This window comes from Schistocerca nitens, chromosome 3 (genome assembly GCF_023898315.1).
Source record: "Schistocerca nitens isolate TAMUIC-IGC-003100 chromosome 3, iqSchNite1.1, whole genome shotgun sequence".
In the NCBI taxonomy this organism is placed as follows: Eukaryota; Metazoa; Arthropoda; class Insecta; order Orthoptera; family Acrididae; genus Schistocerca; species Schistocerca nitens.
The window spans coordinates 193,801,630-193,817,363 of NC_064616.1; the positions used below are offsets into that span (position 1 = coordinate 193,801,630).

A 15,734-nucleotide genomic window follows, 5' to 3' on the forward strand; every position below is an offset into this window, starting at 1 on the left:
GTAGGCATGTTATGGGGCGATATTTAGCTGGGTTTGCTGTGTCTGCTTGATCTTTAGGTTTCAGATAAGTTATTCCTTGTGTAAGTGTATCAGGGAATGTGTATGGGTCTGCAATGTAACTGTTAAATAGTTTAGTTAGATGTGAATTTGTTGAGGTGAACTTCTTTAGCCAGAAATTTGCTATTTTATCTTTTCCAGGGGCTTTCCAATTGTGAGTAGAATTAATTGCTTGGGTGACTTCATGTTGCAAAATTATCACTTCAGGCATTTGTGGTATCATCTTGTATGTATCTGTTTCTGCTTGTATCCACCGTGCATGCCTGTTATGTTGTACTGGGTTTGACCATATGTTGCTCCAGAAGTGTTCCATGTCTGTTATGTTTGGTGGATTGCCTATTTTAATGTGTGTGTTATCTATTGTCTGATAAAATTTCTTTTGGTTTGTGTTGAATGTTTGGTTTTGTTTCCTTCTATTTTCACTTTTTTTGTATCTTCTAAGTCGTTTGGCCAATGCTTGTAATTTCTGCTTCTTTTCATCTAATTGCTCTATCACTTCTTGTTGTGAGATTTTACCTAACCTTTTTCGTTTTTTTTCTGAATCTCATTTCTTATAAATTGTGTTAGCTGTCCGATGTCTTTTCTCAGTTTTTCTATTCTGATCTGTACCCTGTGTTGCCATGCTAGTTTTGTGGGTTTCTTCTGTGTGTTGGTTGGTTCTGATCTCTGCCTAGTGTGTATATTTAGTGTAGTGAGTGCTCCTATATAAACCAGTAGTTGTAACTCTTCCATAGTTGTGTTTTCATTTATTTTGTTGTGTATGATTGTGTTGATAGTTTTTATTGTTGTTTCGACTTGTGGGTTATTTGGCGGTCTTTGCAAGAATGGTCTAATGTCTGTATTTGTGTCTTTGTATTCTATATATGTCAGCTGAAATTTTTCTTCTATATCTAACATGTGTGTCACTTCGTGTTCTATTTGTGCTTGTTCTGGTGGCTGTCTTAAGATTTCGTTTTCCTCTGATTGTTTAATTGATGCGTGTTGTTCTTCGTTTGTTTGCTCTGGGATGTTTGAGTCCATTACTGTATTTTCTTCTTCTTCTGATTGCAAATTATTTTGTTCCAGTATTTGTTGTACTTGTTGTTTGATGTTTTCTAATTCTGACTGGGGTATCCTGTTATTTTTGATTATTACATTGATCTGATCAGCTAGTCGTTGTTCTGTTAAAAATTTTAATTCTGGGTATCTGGTAATAAATGTTGTGTATACTTGTGATCTGTATCCAGTTGTGTTGGTTCCTAGGTTTGTTGCTTGGTAATAACAGAACATGAGGTGTCGATTAACTTCATCTGACCATCTCATCCTCTGTCTTTGTTTTCCTTCTAGGGTAGTTGCAGGAAGCATATCCTGCAAAACACTCTATTTGGATTTAAATCATTTTCCAGTTGGCTAGGAGTGTCGTTACCAGTGTGGGCGGGCATAGGGTTCAAGCATCGTCCCCGACCATGACGGCGCTTGTCCGAGGCTTCTTTCGTTCTGTCCTGAACCAACTAATCACACTAAAAGGGGGGTTAGCCCTATTAGTGGTTTGCTCTTTTCGTCGCCTTTTATGACTGGCAGAACATACCAGACACCTTTTCTTTTCCCGGGCCTCCATTGGGTTTATTATTATTATTATTATTATTATTATTATTATATTAATAATAATAATAATAATATATTAATAATAATAATAATAATACAGAGTGATTCTACTACAAACTGTCAACATTATCTCCAAGATCTACCATGATATCATGGCTAATGCTGTTTTGATCAGTGAATTCCCCCTTCCTCCATTAAATCTAATGATACCAGCAACTAATTTGACATATACAGGATGAGAAGATGGTGTACACTAATGTATGCACCTCTTTTGCATTTATACCCATCTATGTTTGAGTTATTTGTCTGTAGCCATTTACACTGATCACACTATCGATATAAACTTGTCCAGGCAATCACAGCATCACCTGGCACGGAATGACTGCTAGTCAGACAGTCAAACATATGCACGGTGCATATAGTATAAGTAAGCGTGCTGCCCGTGTGTAGAATGAGGAAGGCAAGCGATCTATCTGTGTTTGACAGAGGGCAGATTGTGATGGCCCGGACGCTTGGTGCGAGCATTTTGGAAACTGCATGATTTTTTGGGTGTTCAAGGAATGCTGCAGTGAGTGTCTCCAAAACGTGGTAAGACCAAGGTGAAACCACATCAATGTCGTGGGGTTGGGCGGCCACTCCTCATCACAGATGTCGCACGTTGTAGGCTGGGCAGACTGGTATAACAGCACAGGCAGCGAACTGTGGTGGAACTAACATCAGACTTTAATTCTGGGTAGAGTACAAGTGTGTGTGAACACACAGTGCACCAAACACTCCTAATGGTGGGCCTCCACAGCAGACGATCCATGCATGTGCCAATGTTAACACCACAACATTGGCAATGATGACTGAAATGGGCACGTGACCATTGGTACTGGACATTGGCACAGTGGTAGAGCATTGCACAATCTGATGCATCCTGATACCTTCTTCATCATGCCAATGGGAGGGCAAGAATCTGTCATCTTCCACAGGAACAGCTTCTTCAAACCTGTAGTTTGGGATGGAGACAAGCTGGCAGCAGCTCTATTATGCTCTGGGGAACATTCATGTGGCCATTCATGGGTCTAGCGGAGCTCATACAGCAAGGCACCATGACGACCAAGGAGTATCGTACACTGGTTGCAGGCCATATACACATCTTTAAGATGATCTTGTTTCCTGATGGCAGTGGCATTTTTTCAACAAGATAATGCACAATGTCACAAGGCCTTGGGTGTGATGGAGTTGTTCCAGGAACACAGTTGCGAGTTCCAATTGATTTGCTGGTCCCCCCAACTCACAAGATCTTAATCCAGTCCAATACACCTGGGATAAGATTGAATGTGGTGTCAGAGCTCATCGGCCCCCTCTGAAGAATTTATGAGAATTAGATGACTTGTGTATGCAGATGTGGTGCCAACTCCCTATAGTGATCTACCAAGGCCTCATTGCTTCCATGCCACGACGCATCGCCGATGTTATCTGTGCCAAAGGGACATACCGACTTTTAGGCAGATAGTCATAATGTCATAATGTTCTGGCTGATCAGTGTATATGTGATAAGAAGTACTAACACACAACACAAAGTGTAAATTTTAACCTTATTTACATGCCCATTCCTGTCTTTCAAAAAAAGAATATTTCTGATTTTATTGTTTTCACACATGGAAAATAAAATGTCAACATGACTTTAGTAATATGTACACAGACTACTATTTCAAGCACTACAGAGGAAATTCAGTTCTTTGAATCATCTGCATTTTATAAAGGACCTGACATCTGAACTTTGCACGAGTTTCTTTGCTGATACAAGCAAACTGCTGGCTACGAAGATACCAACAAAAAAAGCATATGTTGTCTGTGTGTGCAATGTGAACAACGGCCAGTTAAAGAGGGAAGAAAGGAAGACTAATGTTTGATGTCCCTTTGACAATTAAGTCATTTAAGAGTGCACACAAGTTCATATTGAAGGATAGGGAAGGTAACTGGTGGTATCTTCTTCAAACAAACCATCTACACATTCACTTTAAGTGACTTAGGGAAGTCACAGAAACCCTAAATCTGGATGGACAGACGAGGATTCAAGCAACACTTCTCCTGAATTCCAATCCATGCATTAACCACTGCACCACCTTGCTTGGTGCCAGACAAAGAAAAGTATAACATGAAATAATATCTTCTCACTCATTTGGAAGTATAAGAGGAACTACTAAACAGAATAGAGAAAATAACTGATTTCTGCACAATGAAATATTTTGTCATGGATTAATCATAATTATACAGCAGAAGTTACTGAAAATCAATTTTTTGAATTAGCAACAAGAAGTAACTTCATGATTCTGGGATATTGCACAGCCTTCCAAATTAACTTACATGTTTCATAAGCATGTATTTGTAACCATATTAAAATAAAAATACTTTGAAAATTTGTAGTATATATCTAAAGCCAAGAGACAATGATGTTCCACTCAAGTAAACAGTGTACCAACGAAAGTCACTGACATACTGACTTACAAACAGAAGAAATAGTAGGATATAAAAATAATGAACTAATACTTGATACACAAATGAAAGTAAGATATTGGAGAAAAATGTTTAAAATGGGGCTTGTTACACTTTACAGTGCATATCATCCATTCTTGAAGAATAACTTAGAAATTATTCAAAATTATCCTCTCAATGCAGTGAATTTTACGGATCTACGGTAAAACTTCTCTGAACAAAAGGTTTTTCCCACCACTGCAGTCGATTCACATCGACAGAGTTTTAGATGGTGTTTTTGTTTAGAAAATATAAATGGACTGGTCAATTCATACAGTATAATGTTATTGTCTTGAAATGATGAAGGATAAAAAAAATGTAAAGCCAATGCATGTTATACTTGCTAAGTTAAAATCTGTTTTGCAATGCAGGTGTCTGGTTTCAAGTCTTAGGCTGGCACAAGAGTTTACTTGTCACATACAGCAAATAATATCATTTCCAATTGTGTACTCAAACCATAATTCAAACCACACTACCTTAATTGTGTGTTAGGCATAATAGCTCTCCATTACAAAAGAGACTTGAATGATGACAGAATGCCATCAGAAAAACAGTAATTCATTCAAGTGTGTTTCAATAAATTAAACATGAAACTGGGACTATACCTTTAGAAAGAAGTACCGTAGCAATCAGTTTTACTGGAGGATTGTTGACTGCATAACGTTTAACTGGAGCATACTACTAACTGACCCTATATTTCATCCTTCAATTTGCTGTAGAATCTACCAACAGCTACATGAATACAGATACTGATGCCTCACTTCTGGAATGCAAATGCCACTGTACAAGAATATATGAAAGAGACTGAGTTGCTACTGCATTATCTTACTTTTACTTCACAGTATATATGTGCTATGGTAAACAGGAAAAATAAAATAAAATATAACTACTTCTCAAATACCTTACTATAACCTTGCAGTCTTGCTGTGTTTCAACCTTGATATTTTACCAAACCACATTGCTATGAGCACTTACATACAAATTAATTCACTATGGGCCAAGAAATGAAAGTTTCTAATTTTTTCTCCCTTTGTTGTTATTGTGAAAAATATCTCTTAAATTCAACAATAACATTATACTTAGAGGCACTACTGGCTTACCCACATTAACTTCAGTTTCATTTCCTCTATCCGTGCGTTACAGAGTATGTGACTTTGGATTGAACACATACAAAAAAGCAAAGCTCCACATGTGGCCCAGACAGGCCAATTGGAAGTGACAGAGAACCATGTCATCCACTACCAATGGCATCATTTGGTTGTGGTATGAGGGGAGGGGGGGATGGAGTTAGCACACCACTCTCCTAGTTGTTGTTGGCTTTCTGCACCTTGGAGCTGCTGCTTCTCATTCAAGTAGCTCATCAACTGACATCATGAGGCTGAGTGCACCCTGTTTCAGTCGTCCTACTAAGGAAAAATCCCTGGCAGTACCAGGAATCGAACTTGGGTCCTCTGTATAGCAATCAGTGACGCAGATAAGAGAGCTACAGAGACAGGCATAGCTATTTTATAGATTAACTTAATTTCCAAAAGCAGCTCCTCAGCAAATAAAAATCATGGTATCCACTGTATATAATGTTAAACAACAATATTCCTATGGACCACCAAGACATCTTGACTAACCAGTTAAATAAACATAAATATATTCTTAGGTATAGCGATGTTAAACTGTTCGCTTGTAAACATACCTTTACTGCTATGACTGTTTGGCTTGGTTTATGAAGCATTTTCACAACATGTCCATATGTTCCATTACCAAGTTCACCCAGGTGTTCAAGGTCTTTCAGATCAGTTTCATACCTCTGTGAAAACACAAATGAAATCAACAAACTGACATTATTACAGTATTATGTTTTATGTAACATAAGTAAGTCAAAATAATCAAACAGATCATTTAAATCATGAGCTGTTCCCAATTTATGACAGACCACTGTTACGACACACATATCTCAAGAACATTGTTACTTGATACTCGTATAAATGCAGCCTTTTACATTATTATTATTATTATTATTATTATTATTATTATTACTACTACTAATAATAATAATAATAATAATAATAATAATAATAACAAACGAAATGGATGCACCTGTTATGTTGTTAGACACTAAAATCTCCAGCGACCAGGCTACATTAAAAAATTCTGAATGTGCACCAGACTTCTCATCACCTGTTTAAACAGGACACTATCCTCATTTTACATTGTTGTTGGAGCATTAAAATAAAAACACTCCTTAAAAATGGATTACTGACATATGATCACCAGAGCATCAAAAACAAATGAGAACACCAAAGTATAACACTTTTCAGTATAGGAAATGCTCAGATAGATCATGGGTACTTTATCCCGTTTCACCAACCAGAAAGGGGACTGCGAAGACCAAAGGATTTCACAAAATCCATCTTGGTAGCCACTGCAAACTCTTCCTACCTTTTACACATGACCTCCTGACTTAACTGTGACATGACAGCCAGCAATAGTTACTTAATTATTACAGAGTAAGTTGATTCAATGGTAAGATTATGGACTTATATTTGGGTGGATGGAAGTTAAAGTCCCTGCACAGTCATCCAGATTTAGGTTTACCACAATCTTTCTAAATCACTTTTTGTGAATGATTGGATTGTTCCTTTGAAGGACATGGACTATATCCTTCCACAATCCAAGATTGTGCTTCATTTCTAATTATCTCATTGAGGAGTTGTCAAACCTTAATCTTCCTTTCCTTGACATTATTATTCACACTTTCATTTACATTTACGTATATGTTCTGCAAGCCAGTGTATAGTGAATGGCAGAAGGTACTCTGTACCAATATTATCCATCTTCTCTCTCATTCCAGTCACATTGTGAGCAAGGAAAAAATGAATATCTATATTCCTGTATCCACACCTTAATTTTTTATCTTATTCTTATGATCTCTCTAGGCAAGATACACAATGGCGACAAAACAATTGCCACAGGTTCTCTAAATCCACCCAGCAAGGTTTCATGAGAAGTGTTTCATCTTTCTTCCAAGAATTCCCATTTCTGTTTACTGAGCATATCTGTTCCACATTCGCATGGGCTACACCAGACTGCTACAAACTTAGCAACTCTGATTCCCCCTCCCCTCCCCCCCCCCACTTTATATTGACATACTTGCTTGAGAGGGACTCTAAACACAGGAACAATACTCAAATTGGCTGCACTAGCAACTTATACATGATTTTCCTCAATCCTTCCAACAAATCTAAGTCTTCCATTTGTCTTCCGTAATACCAAGTTTATGTAATGTCCCATCCCGTGTCAATTCTTCTTCTTCTTCTTCTTTCTCATCTTTATGTTCCTCTTCCTCGTCTTGTTACTGAAACATTTTTGCTTATGCAGGGTCGTTCATGCTTCTTAGTATATTGAGAACATTAGAGGTCTCATTACACTTCTATGTAGAACATCTGATGTTACTTTCGCTTCTGTAGAATATTTGCCATCCTGTATAACATACTAGATTCTATTAATTAAATATTCATTGATTCAACACATATTTCCAAGGATAATCCATATTACTTTACTGATGACAAGAAAATCTTAGAAATTTATCACATATTTTTTTTGTAGGATCTGACTAAAAATTATTATAGGCTTCCCCACATGGTCCTTTTTCCAGATGTAGAGTTGCTATCATTTTTTCTCTGTCACTTTCAATGCAGTATATTTTGTAGCAAGAATGTGGTAGTTTCTGTAGTTTATAGCATCCTTCAGCTTCAAGCACATCTTTTCTGTGTTTATCAGATCTGAACTAAATATTCTCAGTTCACAGTGATTGTCTATCAGTTCGACCAAACACACACAACCTTCCCTTTCTGTCTTGATGACATTCTTGCTTTTGGTGACCATTGTACTTCCTCATTCAATTGTATCCATCATAGGTTTCCTAATTTACTACCTCACTTTACTTGTTTCACAAAATTCTGATTCGTCTTGGTAGCCAATGCATGTTTGTAACTGGGTGGAATGTGCTCAGAGAATTTAAATAGCCATGTAAGCTGATCATTAGCTATGTCTCACAGCCATAGATTATTTTCTATAGATTTTAATTGAATTTTGGCTGAATATACTGTGTATAGACTGAGGTAAAGTTAATCACCTGATGGGGAGCTCCCTGCTTTTACTGATCAGCGTAAGCAATGTTGAAACTGTCATGCTGCTCAAGTATCACAACTGGAGTATTTTCATTTCTAAAATGTATTGTAGCTAAAACTATTGTGTGCTGCCTAAGACGATAAAATGGTGTTTTACTTCTACCCTAGTGTAGAACATTAAAATTGCCATTTATTTATGAAATGCAGCTTTCTGCACGAATCCAAAAGAATGACACTGTTTGGAGTTGATCACTGAAAATTCTTTGCATAGGAGGAATAGCAATGCTATAATATGCGAGTATCTGGGGGCACAGAGTACATTTTGTGTGCTTGTTACAGTTGCTACCTAGTTTTAAGTGATAACAGAGACTGGAAGAAAAGTCTGTTCTAAATGTACCAATGACGAGCCTAATTCACTCATGGTGAACTGCAGATATCTCCAAGTATGACTGAATGTGTCAAGATACCTCAGTAGATAACCTAACATCCATACTTTCAGATATGATCACACACAGTGTATATACAACTGGAATCTGCTGTATATATTTTCTGGTTTATGAATTTTAAAATGTTGAGTGCTTTAACACTTTTGCTGCAGCATCGGTGCAGGCGTGCAACTCTCCAGTGCGGCCCGGCAAGTGCGAGTGCGGGCTGGTAACGCTCCGAAACGGCAGGTACCGCTCGGAGCCGATGCTCCTAAGCACACCTGAGCTACAGGCTGACGTCAAGACCTTGTGAGATCTGTAGGATCATGTTCTATATGGACCTAATGATGACACCTTAGGTGCATTACTTCAAATAAGCTTCGACTGTATTGTGGTCATGTTTTAAAGTCTGTTTGCTATCTGACAACTGTAAGGGTCACATGCGTCATTCAGATGTTCGTGATTTGTTGATAATGTAACAAAAAATACAATTTGGAATCCAAAACGCATATTCTTAAGAAGGAAAAAAAGGAAAAAGGAAACTGGATTCATTTGAAATTATATTTACCTTAAATGTGCATTTTTAAGATTGACTCTGATAGAGGTCGTCAATTTAGTGCTCCTGGTGTGAGAGAATTAGCCGCCTACATTTATCATAGATGCCCAGGGGATGCCCGGATGCATAGAAATTAGTAAGCAAAACACTTTTCCTGCTCCTTTTCACATTGGAAGGTCCATTAACCGACATTACGAACAATATACGTTCGACAACTGACCACACAAAACAAAAGTTTACAGGCTTTGATACTAGCTTAGATGCTGCTACTAGACAGAGTAATATGACAGTGAGCGCGAACGCTTATAAGCATCAACCGCACTGGCTCGGGGCTTGTTGTGACGATTATAAGTGTCAGCCGCAGCGAACGTGTTAAGGAACCATACCTTCCAGTACCTCGGATATGAAAAGTAAGAAGTTTGAAATAAAAAATCAGGTTCGGAAACTCCACAGAAACTTAAAAATCATAACAATATCACATCTCAAAGTGCCAGAGAGTTGAAAACAAAATGTGATCAGTTAAAAAGAACACACACAAATTTATCAGTCAACAACTTAAAATTAGTTTCCTCTGTCCACTCCTCCATTTCATATTCACCAACTGTAACTGAGATGCTGCTGCTTGCAAGAAGAGAAAGAAATAGACAAATTGTTCTCAAATAAGGAACACTGAACAGGAGCTGAGCATAGGGGACATTTACAGCCACCTTCGTTCCAAGCCCGTATTACTACTATCGATACTAAGCTATCAGTCACAATTTCAAAAATTGGCCAAGTGCTACTAGAACTTGTGCTTTGAGGGTTAATTTTATCTACAGATAGTTCATCTATATCAGAAATTGAGAATCTTGACGAGTTTTGCCTGTTACTGCTATTGATACTGGCAAGATATTGGACCTGGGAATTCCACGAATTTCAAGAACATTTTAATTTTAAGTTTAAATTCTTTGTGTAAACTGCACATTGGCTATTGTAATTCCTGAGAAAATGGGGTCTTAACAAACTGACAGGCAGACAGATAACAAATGACAAAAAACTTCCATGTGATATAATTACAAATTAACAATTTTCAGATTTTTCTTTTACTTGTACAGTAAAACCTTGCTTCTCACTAAATTTCATGATTTCAGTGGGAAGTGCCCTGACCATATGTTTTGATTGCATTAACTTAGAAGCTTGTTTTTTACACTCCAAAGGGACCATAGACCTTAGTATGTGACATAAATTTCGACTTGATATGTCTACCTGTTCCTGAGAAAAGATGTTGTACAGACAGACAGACAGACAGACGAACAACAAAGTGATCCTATGAAGGGTCTGTTTTTAGCAATTGATGTACAGAACTATAAAAATGGAGACACTTAAAGACAACTTCGAAGAAAACTATTTTTTATTTCAAAACACTTTAACAGGGTGTCACCGACTCCGTATCTAAAACAACATTAGGGGAGGTAAAGAAAACTGTCTATTGACACACAGTCAACATGGGTTTAGAAAACATCGTTCCTGTTAAATACAACTAGCTCTTTATTCACATGAAGTGTTGAGTGCTACTGACAAGGGATTTCAGATCGATTCCATATTTCTGGACTTCCAGAAGGCTTGTGACACTGTACCACACAAGCAGCTTGTAGTGAAATTGTGTGCTTATGGAATTTCGTCTCAGTTATGTGACTGGATTTGTGATTTCCTGTCAGAAATGTCACAGTTCATAGTAACTGACAGAAAGTCATCGAGTAAAACAGAAGTGATTTCTGGCATTCTTCATCTACATAAATGATTTGGGAGACAATCTGAGCAGCCGTCTTAGGTTGTTTGCAGATGACACTGTTGTTTATCAACTAATAAAGTCATCAGAAGATCAAAACAAATTGCAAAACAATTTAGAAAAGATATCTGAATGGTACAAAAATTGGCAGTTGACCCTAAATAACGAAAAGTGTGAGGTCATTCACATGAGTGCTAAAAGGAATTTGTTAAACTTCGGTTACACGATAAATCAGTCAAACCTAAAAGCTGTAAATTCAACTAAATACCTAGGTATTACAATCACGAACAACTTAAAATGGAAGGAAGACATAGAAAATGTTGTGGGGTAGGCTAACCAAAGACTGTGTTTTATTGGCAGGACACTTAGAAAATGTAATAGATCTACTAAGGAGCCTGCCTACACTATGCTTGTCCATCCTCTTTTAGAATACTGCTGCACAATGTGGCATCCTTACCACATAGGACTGATGGAGTACATCAAAAAAGTTCAAAGAAGGGCAGCACGTTTTGTACTATTGCAAAACATGGGAGAGAGTGTCACAGAAATGATACAGGATTTGGGCTGGACATCGTTAAAAGAAAGGCATTTTTCACTGCGACGGAATCTTTTCACGAAATTCCAGTAACCTTATCTCTCCTCAGAAAGCAAAAATATTTTGTTGACACCGACCTACATAGGGAGAAACAATCACCACGATAAAATAAGGGAAATCAGAGCGCGTATGGAAAGATATAAGTGTTCGTTGTTTCCGCGCGCTATACGAGATTGGAATAATAGAGAATTGCGAAGGTGGTTCAATGAACCCTCTGCCACACACTTAAATGTGATTTGCAGAGTATCCATGTAGATGTAGAAAGCACATGAAGATGTGAACATGTCCCCAGAAGCACTATTGACGAATGAGTGTCAGATTTTTTGTTTATACTTAGTTTCATAGGCCTTCTAAATAGCTAGGAATGTACTTAAACAGATATCTGCATAGGAAACATTGTTGCATATCTATCTTCAGTCACATCATTTTGGAACTTAATCTCATGAATCCACACTGAAAGTATTAAATAGCTTTCTGGCGTATAAGATACCAGACAACACAGCAGTTAACCGTTTGCTTCAAAAACTTTCCTACACAGCCTGTGAGATAACTAATAAGGCTGGTGCATCTCATCCTTGATCTAAAAAGATGAATTAAAATTTCTTCATTTTAATTGATTCAACTGTGGGTGGTTCTTTCCACAAGTCACAAATCAGCCTTGCCTCTCAAAATAACAAAGAGAATTCAGTTTGCATCCCATGAGAGGACCCATAAATTGTAAAAATTTCTGCCATTACTCAATATGTAGTAGCACAACACAACACAACAACCCAGTTCCCATGTACAGAATGTTCATTATAGGTTCCTTCACTTGTAAGCTCAAGTTACGACTGCCCTTAAGATTTTAGCACTATGGTAACAAGAAGTTAGATACTTACTTTCCCTGGTGCTAACACTAGCAAATTGGCATTTCCCCTTCGCTACTCAAAAGGCAAAAGCTACTGCAAGTTAATGACAGAATGCAATATCCAATAAGGTCACAGGAACAAGGGACACAAATGTGGTGTCTGCTAATATCAGTGCAGACAGCAGGTTTGTTTAATACTGGTCACTGAAAGAAAACACTGCTGGCGATTATCACCTTTCAAGTACCTGATTTACCCCTCAAACATTCTATTTGAAATTTAGTTGTAGTCTTTATGTCACTCATGTGGTATGGTTTGTCTCTGAACTGTGTGTCATAGGTCGAATGTTAAATTTAATGATGTGGATCATTGCCATGAGTGCTTGGGAAGTGAAATGTTGACCTGAACATAAATTAAAAGAATAGTGACAGTAAAATCAATATGCACTATTCCCTACAAAAACATTGTAATATTTCATATCTGTCCAATCCAGCAACCTACTCCCAATCATCAGCTGCAATTGGTCAGCCATAGCTGTTAGCCTCAGTAATTTTCGAATAATGAGCATAGTGCTGGAATCCTTATTGCAGACACATGGCCAAACTCAAAACAGATTATGAAAGACGAGCTGTTTAGCTCACACTTACCAGACAGAACTGTCAAATGGGCATACTAACAAATACTTCTATGTCTTCTAACAAGGGAACCTCCCCATCGCACTCCCCTCAGATTTTGTTATAAGTTGGCACAGTGGATAGGCCTTGAAAAACTGGACACAGATCAATCGAGAAAACAGGAAGAAGTTGTGTGGAACTACGAAAAAAATAAGCAATATATACGAACTGAGTAGTCCATGTGCAACATAAGCAACATTAAGGATATTGTGAGCTCAGGAGCGCCGTGGTCCCGTGGTTAGCGTGAGCAGCTCCGGAATGAGAGGTCCTTGGTTCAAGTCTTCCATCGAGTGAAAATTTTACTTTCTTTATTCTCGCAAAGTTATGATCCGTCCGTTCATTCATTGATGTCTCTGTTCACTGTAATAAGATTAGTGTCTGTGTTTTGCCACCGCACCGCAAAACCGTGCGATTAGTAGACGAAAGGACGTGCCTCTCCAATGGGAACCGAAAACATTTGCTCGCAAGGTCATAGGTCAACAGATTCCTCCACAGGACAACACGTCTGATATATTCTATACGACACTGGTGACGGCATGTGCGTCACCTGACAGGAATATGTTGTCGACCTATCTAACTTGTACACTTGGCGAATGGGTAAAAAGATTCTTCTACCTTGCCGATTTAGGTTTTCTTGTGGATGTGATAATCACTCCCAAAAAAGTGATGAAAACATAAGAGTTTGTCACATGAACTGCAACAAATGAATGCAACAGTTTCACAGTCGCACAGTTTTCCCTGTGCTCTGTCAAAACATATGTTTTTAACGTTTTCAAATTTTTCCGTGTGTAGACCATCAAATCCTGCATGTGTCCAAGCAAATCTGAACATGTCCTGGAATTTTGGAGAGCGAAGTTGATTATGTTTGAGTGCCTTAACTTTGATAATAGTCTGAAAATAAAACAAAATTTTCACTCGAGGGAGGCTTGAACCAAAGACCTTTCGTTTCGCAGCTGCTCACGCTAACGACGGGACCACGGCGCTTCACATATTAAAGTGTCCTTGATGCTGCCTATCTTGTGCATGGACTACTCAGTTTGTATATTTTGCTTATTTTTTTCATAGTTCCACACAACTTCTTCCTGTTTTCTCGGTTGATCTGTGTTCAGTTTTTCAAGGCCTATCCACTGTGCCAACTTGTAATTAAATCTGAGGGGGGTGCGATGGGGAGGTTCCCTTGTAAGAAGCTAACATTCTGGTTTACTCTTACTTTGATGAGAAACAGAAATATAAGTAACGCATATTCCAGAAAGACAAATCTTTGCTTGAATATGAAATGCTTCAAGTACTTGTGAATTACTGCTGAAAAGTCTTTCTAGAAGTGGGCATACAACAGTGTCACATGCAGTCACCTGAAGTAAGAAGTGTTTGCATATCAGTAGTGTTTGAAGATTTGGCACATGATGTACACTGGTGATTAGGCAGTCTTGGGACATAGTCTGAAAATACTGACTGTTCTCAATGCCCTTTTGGTCTGCTTAATTTCTTATTATCTTCAGGTATGATGGTTTGATATCCGCACTTTGCGCAATCATCATCAAATTAGGATCAACATAGAGGCTCCAGAACAACCGATAAGTAAGATTTAGTCTGCTCTGCATGTAGTGTTGCCAGATACTCTGTTTCTCTGATTTATCTGTTTTTTAAGTTCATGTACATGGAAATACTTTCTTGGATTTCAGAAGAACTTTAAATACTAGGAAACCATAATGTGTTTGATTGCATGAATATGAGTATAATAAATGTTCATGGTTGTTACAGATATGAGTTGGTAACACAACCAATCACTTCTTGAGAATAAATGCACAGCGGCTAGCATCAGACAACATTCCGTACACTTAGAGCAGGCATATTGCCCTTATACTGCTTGAGATTCATCAGTACAATTTGGTAGGCTTTATGACTACAATGTATTGTCATTTCTACCATAGAAGAGAGAGAGAGAGAGAGAGAGAGAGAGAGAGAGAGAGAGAGAGAGAGAAATACTTCCTCCTTTTCACTCTTGTCACCTTGCAACAACAATCACTATCCCTTACTTTCCACACATCATGGGCAGGGCTATGGGCACAAACTGCGGAACCCACAAACCATTGTCATGTACGCTGCTACAATTATTAAGCGTTATTGTCAGTATTACCAGTTTCTGTTCATCTGTAGGTAGAGCGAGACATGATCTGCTGATTTTCTTGTGAGACGTACTGGTAAGTATATAGTCTTGTATTTTTACTACCAGTATTAAACAAGGCAATTTACGTATCAGTATAGTGAAATGGCTGTCTTAATTGGTTTTAGAATGAGTGAATCTGGAACTGAAGATTTGCGCAAGACTGCCCCAAAGAAAAAACTGAAATTTAACACACTCAAGTGTATCAGAAGATTTGGGAAAATAGATTTTGTTGGGTTAAACCAGAACCAAACAACTGTTTGTGTTTTATATAGAAAGCATGTTAGCCGATAAAATAACTTGCACCAACACACAGAATGTAAGGGACATGCATTAAAAGAAAAATGTAGTGTTGAGTCAAAGAAACTGCGTGAAACAAATCCACCATTACTCCAATTTGGACTGTGGAAATAAGCTCA

General features: G+C 37.8%; 1 protein-coding gene across 2 annotated transcripts in view; it reads right to left on the reverse strand.

Moving 5' to 3' along the window:
- LOC126248139 (dual specificity mitogen-activated protein kinase kinase 7-like) overlaps positions 1 to 15,734 on the reverse strand; it is a 176,284-nt gene that overhangs the window by 113,188 nt on the left and 47,362 nt on the right. For both annotated transcript variants that reach the window (XM_049948835.1, XM_049948834.1), the window contains exon 3: positions 5,852 to 5,965. In XM_049948835.1, coding sequence (XP_049804792.1) covers positions 5,852 to 5,965 — 114 coding nt within the window. The remainder of the gene's footprint in view (positions 1 to 5,851; positions 5,966 to 15,734) is intronic.